The following is a 7,852-nucleotide window of genomic DNA, read 5'->3' on the forward strand; positions in this document are numbered from 1 at the left end:
GGTGAACGTTCCGTTTATTAAGAACGCAAATTTTACGTCTGGAATTAAACTAGGACTATGCTACTGCCTTAAACAGCCAACTTGTTTGTAAATTATATTACAAGTAATGCACGAAGTCATGCTTTTTACTGCTTACGCTTTCAGTATATGATGCTTGTGTAACTAAGAAGTAGAGCCGTAAAATCCATATGTTTTTCCCTGTGGTAATTCTTAGCCATTAATAATCCACAGGAGCAGGCGTTAATTTGCTTCTAACACGTTATAAGGCCAAATAAAAGAACCGTACGAGTCGTAGGACAAACTTGGTGTGGATGCGGGTTATCGCGTGTGCGTGTGGCGCTGGTTTTTACAGCGGCGGGCGGACTGGGTCAATCTTCGCTTTTTCTTCAGATAGGCTAGTAGTGACATTAGACGGTTGAGCATGGTTAATGCTAGTTATATCCGAGTAGTGGCGCTTAGCCCTCGGAGAAATGTTTTACGTGGGAATTTTCTGTTTCCGACTTTCTTCCGAATTTTCTGTTGTCACCGACATTTGAGCTAAAAGTGTTATCCAAATGCCGACTCGAATAAAAAGATTGAGGCAAAACGATCTCGACGTAGTCTGGCCTTGCCTAACAGATGAATGTTTTCCAAATAATAACCTAAGAATTACTTTTTATTCACTGTTCACCGCATTGATGCTAATTGCTTTGTAACTCCAAGTCGGATAGGACGCTTTGTACGATGAGCTTTATCAAGCACAATTATAGGTGAGCGAGCATCTTCGAGTCTCACTGACCTGAAGCCCTCGCTCAGTATATGGTTGGTAACCACAAAGATATAAAATTATAGTTGCGCTTTATCATCGCGGTCATATAGGTTGCTTAAGGCATTCGGCGACTATTTCGTTCAGACCTGAGTTAATTTTACTTCTTTATTCTCTGTAAGTAGGTACTTGAATAGCGACGTTCGTTGTATAATAAAAAAAGGAAAACGAAGTACCCAAAATGGCACTTCACAGGGATGTCAAACTTCAATTTTAGGTCGATTTCATGGTTTAACAATATTACCCTCCCTGTTTGGAGTTATTCTTTCTTGATACAAACTTTCTTGGTACGTACTGGATGTAAAAGAAATTCAGTGTTTCAGTAAAAATCATCCATTTAGCAAGATCAATGAGACGATCTTATTGAACTTATATTATTTTGCCTTTTCCAGCCACAGATATACCTATATGTTGATCTTTTTTAAATTTTTACCTATATTTGGATCATATGCACGATTAGGACCAAGTACGTATCTCCTGTCAATCCATACTGTAGCAAAGTGCACTATAATATTACTCCACTTCCAGTAGCCTGGAACAACATTTAGCCAGAGCCCCATTTTCGCCTACCATTATTCTGTTATTTCTTCTAGTCAAATCTGAACTTAGTTTAATGCTGCCTACTCTAAGTCTGACTTTAGGCTAACTATAGTTGCAGTTCCGCTATTTCTATTACATTGTTCGAATGCTTCCTTTATCTGGATACAATTATTCATTTACCTTAGTTCCGCCTTGTTTAGTGCCTCGATAATATCCAATATTTGACCCGTTACGAAAAATGTTCTCCGTGTTTCAATTAGCTCGCTACTTTACTTTTCTAATTAGTTTTTTTTAATTGCCCTCTAGCAAATGACCTTCTATTGCAAGCAACCCGTTAGCCCGCTACCCCCTGCGGTGAAATCTACCTGAACCTTGTAGTTTACCTAACCGCTGCGAATACTGTGCAAAAGTGGAAAAAAGAATTGTGTGCAAAAAACTAATTAATTTTGGCATTGTATCATAAAATCATTTGAAACATTTATATCGTCCATAAAAATCTGTTTTCTCCAACTACTGTAAGCGTCCATAGGATCTAGAGTTTATATCTTTTGGCATAAAACGTCATTGAAAATTTCCCGGATGCGTTTTTTCTCAACTCTTATGCTAGCGTTTTCCGTCAATCCACGCTTGTACTTATATATTAATATATATATATATATATATATATATATATATATATATATATATATATATATACGCTGCGTTTACATTCGGCACGGCTACAAGATAAGACAATCTAATTTAAAGTCACGCCACGGTGCTCCAGGGATATGAAAATTCTTTTGCATCTACGAGGATGCTCCTCGTTGCCTATACACACATTCTGGTTTCAGCAACTGTTATTAGGTGGTTCATCTGGCCAACAAATACCAAATCTGATTTCTTATGATAATTTTGTTGCACTGGGCCTGTAAACCACATTGTGTGCGTTCGAGACTTATCGTTCGCGGCGCGTTAAGCCCTATAAAATCATATTTCGAATACAAATGGAGATGGGATTAGGTAATTAAACGCTCTTGTTTATACAACGAAAGCACATTAAGACAAATATTTCTCTAGTAGAGCCTCTTTTTCCTAAATCTAAACTAATTTTGTCCTGGCTGCACGCTTATGATTTACCTGATTTCTCCACCTACCCGTCCTCGCCATAAATTAGGTTCGATGTTATTAGTTTTTTTTTATATTTCTTTATATCATTCCATTGTTTGTTCACTTGTTGCTTTCTTTTTTAATATGGTATTACATCTTTTGGAATTTAAACGTTGCAATGAAGCTCTTTTACTACTGGTCTAATGACAGCTTTTGGCCTGGTTAAAGGGCTAAATAGGCCACTCGCGAAATGAGTAAAACAGTAAAAAACGGCACCGCAAACGTTTGTTATTTCTAAAAAAACCCGAACGGACCGTTTTACTGGGCAGACAGTAATAGATAAACGCTTTGCCGACCTAAATTACTTTAGGTTTGGTGTCTGACCAACACTTAACAACGGCATCGAACGTGAGCTTGAAGCATTTACGAGATAGCTTATTAAAGACTTTTTTTTGCTTTGATGACTGCCATCAAGTCCGTACTAGAGATTCGGGGGAAAAGTTAGATTTGCTAATTAAAATTAAAAGATAATTTCAACGTTGTCGTATCGTTGCAAAGAAGGTGTCACGAATTTCTGCCACTAACCACTGTTACTGACGATTCAGGATGATGAGACTTCACCACCGAAGAAAGAGAATAAGTGCGTTTAAAATAAATTCTGGCAATTTGGACTATGAAAGGGCGCTGGTTTTGACGCTCCGATCATAATAAAGAGAGCGCAATATTATAGTCTCAAAGTGATTACTTGATGGTTACGCCTGAAAGGCAGATTAGAAGATGCATCCGGTAACCTGAAAATTCAAGCCTATTTAGTTCAGCATTTTTGCTATCTGTTCAGACGAGCCGTCTTTCTTCCCTGTTAGAAATAATGATACATTTGAAGGTTGTTATAAGGTAAATACATAAAAAAGCACCAGCTGTCTTCGGGGAAATGCAGCAATTCTTCTAGGAATTACCAAATTTCTTTTCAACTAGATACCCATTTTAGACAGTACTAATTCTGCGGTACCTATGGTGGTCTACTGTAGCCTGCCGTCTGAATGAAAATGGCTCCAATTTTCACTAGCATTAAATAAAGCGGTACATATTTCATTATTTAGCGATTATAAGAATCTATAATGGATAAAAATTTCAACACTTGCAAAAAATTACGTAATTTTTAGCATGAAATTGACTTGATTGCATATGTAAATTGGCCGTTCGACCGGTACCCATCTTGAAGGGAAGGCTATCTCTCTTCATGTTTGAAGACATTTGGCTTTTTCTTCTTCACTATGCCTGTTGGTTCGTTGTTATTCTGCGTTATCAGGGTTACTCGAGAGATAGAGAGATGGATAGTTGTACACGTGCAGCACGATACGATCCATGAGTTTTATCTTTTAAGCAGGATCTGAATTTTGCATTCGTGATAGTTGGCTTGAAGGTCTTCCCTCGAATGATGAACAATTCGTGCCTGTTTGCCCCTCTGAAACCAAGTGTAACACAAATCGAATTGTTGTCAAGATTCACCGATAGATTGTTTCTAGGTGCTTTAAAAATTATCGTTAGGAGGGGCAAAGTGTCGAAATGTGGCTTCTGCTGGTGTTATACAATGCTTTATTTTAGTGTAAAATGGCTGAAAATGTCGCTTTTGTGAAAAATGTATATATTTCGTTCGTACATTAGCTTGACTTGGACAGATAGATCAGCTTAATGAATCTCGCTGCCGCTCGGGCATTCACAGACACCTATGATGAATGATTAGCGGATGGATAGGTCACGTTCGTTACTTCAATTGTTCCATACGTTCTACTAATCCAAACCAATGACGAGCAATTTTACAGTCACAAATTTACTGTAACCGGGATAGTTGATATAGTAAAGGTTTTGTAGTACAGAAACTAACTGTGTACAGCGAGAGGGATAGCTAAGCTGACCGTTGCAAACTCTACAACATCAAAATAAGACGGCCTTTAAAAAAAACCAGGCATCCGTCAGAGTGGTGGGCAAACTGGTGTGCCCTGCCCTCGCTCGAAATCGCAATGACGCACAACGGCATTTTTACTTTTGCTTGAAACGTGCTTCTTCGGAACTTGTAAATATACTTTATTCAAATGCCGCAGCATCTATGCAGGACATCTATCTAGGGTACGCTTGTTTCCAGTGAGTAGACGGTAGAAGTAAATTCTTTCTGGTCAGGTATGTGTAATTGCCCCCAGGAGGGCAACAGCGATGCGATACCTCATGTTTGAAAAGTGAGCAAAATGCTTACGAAAATACTTAGGTTATTTCCTCTACGTACGTTCGCGAAGACCATCCTTAGAGCGATGAACAGTTAATATAGGCATGCAAGAAAATTTCGTTCGACAACCCGTCAAACTTCGTGGCGATATGGTCAACACATTAACTATACGTTTCTATTAGCTCAGTATGTGAGTATTAGGCGTAGGTCAGACAAACCTTAGACAAATTTAGCTAGACCCATTCTGGCTAGTTGGACAAGTTCCTTGACTTCTTGTCAAATTGTGAAAATATATATATATGTATGTATATATAGATTTTAGAAGGTATCTTTTTCACGTAATGTAACGTACGTTATATCTGTATGACTCGCTAACGCTACGCAGCAGTGTTAACAGATACTCATTTACTCACTCGTGGCGCGTACTAATTAGTAGGAGAGAAGAACTAGGAAGAACTGTGCCAAGCGAAGCAACAAAAAATCACGGTTGCCGATCTCTCTGGCGTCGAACGTAACGAGGTATGCCTCGCGCGGACCAGGCCGTAGGCAGCATTGTGCAGTCGTTTCCCACTGATGATTTAATAAGCATGAGTAAAGCTAGTACATAGGGAAAACCATAGTATCGCTATGAATCTTTGGGATATACTTTAGGAGATGGATAGACGAAACTATAGCCTAGTCGTAACCTAGTCAGTACGCTATAAATAACGCATTTCAGAATAGACAGAAAAACTGAAACACGGTTCGTGAATGAGCAGACATATATTTACATAAACGTTGCGGAAGTTATCACAAAGTATCTTTTACGGCTACTATAGTTGTGGGCGTGTGTATGAATATGATAACTAAATCAGCCGTTTTCGATAGAGGAGATCTCGCGAAACTTTGTAGAAGTATTGCCTATAAAATGTCAAGGTGGATGTGAATACGGCGCAAACGGCAGACGATAGCACTGCCTGCGTTCATTTTTTTCGCATTCTCGCCTCGACAAAGGGGTCGAAGTTCTGCAATTGAGCCACTCTCTGTGGGGGGGCCCACGTTTGAAATATTTTTTTTTTTTGCCTGTATGAGTTAGTTTCTCTGTACGGAAAAGTGGAATCTATTGTGGATGTGCTTTTGGATCGACGCCAGAGTGAAGTCGGTGACCGGGTCCCAGATCTCAACAAACGCTCCTCGTATTCGCAGATAGTCTAGTAGGGGTCTATGCTAAACGCTCGGATAAGACTGAATATGCGAAGGTTGGATAGCAACTAGCAACAGAAGATGAAGAAATAGAGAAAGCAGATTTTTCAATCTCTGTTCGCAGATAAACAGATTTTGTCTAGCTATGATGGACCAACTTCGCGCAGGCAGAATTCTAACGGATGGTGTCACTGCACCCAAACAAAACGGCAGTATTTTTTGTTGGAATTTAATGTGTTGGATTTTTTATCCTTATGTGAAATTAATATCGTGCACGATAAGTTTTCACATGTCGCACTTATGTAACGACTAACTGCATGATAGGGCTTGTGGAAAATACAGGAACGCGCATTGACATAATTCATTATTTTCTGTCCCACTTTCTACGCAACACATTCAAAAGGAGTCTGCAGTAAGTTTTTCTCTACAATTAAACCCAACGTTTTGTTATACTGCACAGTATTTCTTCGCAACTATAGTCTCGAGCATTTTCAGTGCACGTGCATGTTCAGCTGTGGAGCATGGATTAGTTGACCTTCAGACCATCTAAATTTAGCTAGGTCTACGAAATAGAATGTCAGCACCCTTTATTGATTGTAAAGATTGTTTCTTATGGTAATATAATGCCGCAATAGTTATATCACGGTTGTTCCTATCGCGTCTTAGTAGTCCAACCGTTGAGCAGTAGATAAAAGCTATCTGTAAAAATGAATTCAGTCTGGATGGGCGGATATCGGCCTAGCTTCAGATTGCAGTTCGAGTTGAACATATAATCCTTGAGTATTTTCTGGAAAAGTCGATTTTCCTATAGACTTCTTGTAATGTGTTTTTTTTTTTATAGTTTCAAAGTACAGAAGTTCAGAAGAACAAAGGTCCATATTATGATTTAAAAAGTTGATATAAGGGCACTTCTCCTGATGCAGGTACCGTCCCCTAGAAATTGAATATTTATATGCCAATGAAAAAGTGACAAATTGTTATGTCGTCCAATCATCGTACGAGTATCACCTTGCTCAAGTACATAAACATAAAATCCCGATAATAGGGCGTTATTAGAGTTGTGGTACTTCGCTGCGCCTGAGACGGAGAAGCTGCCGGGCAGTGAGTACGCACTATGCCGCCTAACACTTGAACGGCTAAGATCCTTTGCTTTAACCTTAAAAATCCATCTGTCTAAGGGCATCTAAATGCGGACTGAACAGGATTTATGAAGTGTATGAAAAACGTTAGATGGGAATGCATATTTCGTGGCTAGCAAAGTGCGGCTAACGCCTGCGTTGTAGATATCACTGAAGACTTCCTCAATCTTAAATTTAACTTTACTTAAATTTACCTATATTTATTAGACCAGCGATCGTCATTTAGACACGAAAATATCCTAAACAATCCATTCATTACTTGAAACGTACAATTCCACATCTGATCGAGGAGTAGTTCCGCTCCGCAGTAAAATGCTAACGTCCTACATGTTAATGCTGCCAGAATCGTTTTCGGCTACTGACGATGCATGCAGCAGAAGCAGGGCTTTCCCATTATACAGGCTTGCCATAAACATAACAAATGGCTGGCAGCTACTGGCGGTAACAATAACCCATTAGCCAGAATCAGCCCATTAGATTTACTGTCTGATCCGCTTCGTGTCTAATTCTTTCTCGGTTCACCGCCGTCGTTACCTTTTGTGCCGGTTATCCGAGACAGAGTGCCGCCAGTCTGACAGCAACGTGACTGGTACCAACGTACCTCGTCGTAGCATTTTACGCTGCCGAACAAAATTGCCACAGAGGCAACCATATATTGGTAATCGCTGCGGCAAGCTGGACGTATACCTCTGGTGATTACAAGTAGGGATTCGCATATTGCGTTCGGCGTTCATTTTTTTTTTCTAGAATCTACAATAAGTGTCACCACCATCAATGTAATGTAATGCATTCATGACTGCGAGTCCTGTGAAAGTTTGTCCTTTTTTTTATTTGAAAAAGATTTTTTTATTTGATCGAGACAACTATATTATATAT

General features: G+C 39.2%; 1 protein-coding gene across 2 annotated transcripts in view; it reads right to left on the reverse strand.

Annotated features, from left to right (window-relative positions):
* Nucleotides 1-3,574: 3,574 nt before the first annotated feature.
* Nucleotides 3,575-7,852, reverse strand: part of LOC111253315 (uncharacterized) — a 26,766-nt gene continuing 22,488 nt past the window's right edge. For both annotated transcript variants that reach the window (XR_015330096.1, XM_086992727.1), the window contains exon 3: nucleotides 3,575-3,899. Coding sequence is in view for 1 of the 2 variants with exons in the window: in XM_086992727.1 (XP_086848853.1) it covers nucleotides 3,746-3,899 (154 nt within the window). In the remaining variant the exon portion in view is untranslated. The remainder of the gene's footprint in view (nucleotides 3,900-7,852) is intronic.

Source organism: Varroa destructor, unplaced genomic scaffold (assembly GCF_002443255.2).
Source record: "Varroa destructor unplaced genomic scaffold, Vdes_3.0 BEIS01000006.1, whole genome shotgun sequence".
Lineage (NCBI taxonomy): Eukaryota > Metazoa > Arthropoda > Arachnida > Mesostigmata > Varroidae > Varroa > Varroa destructor.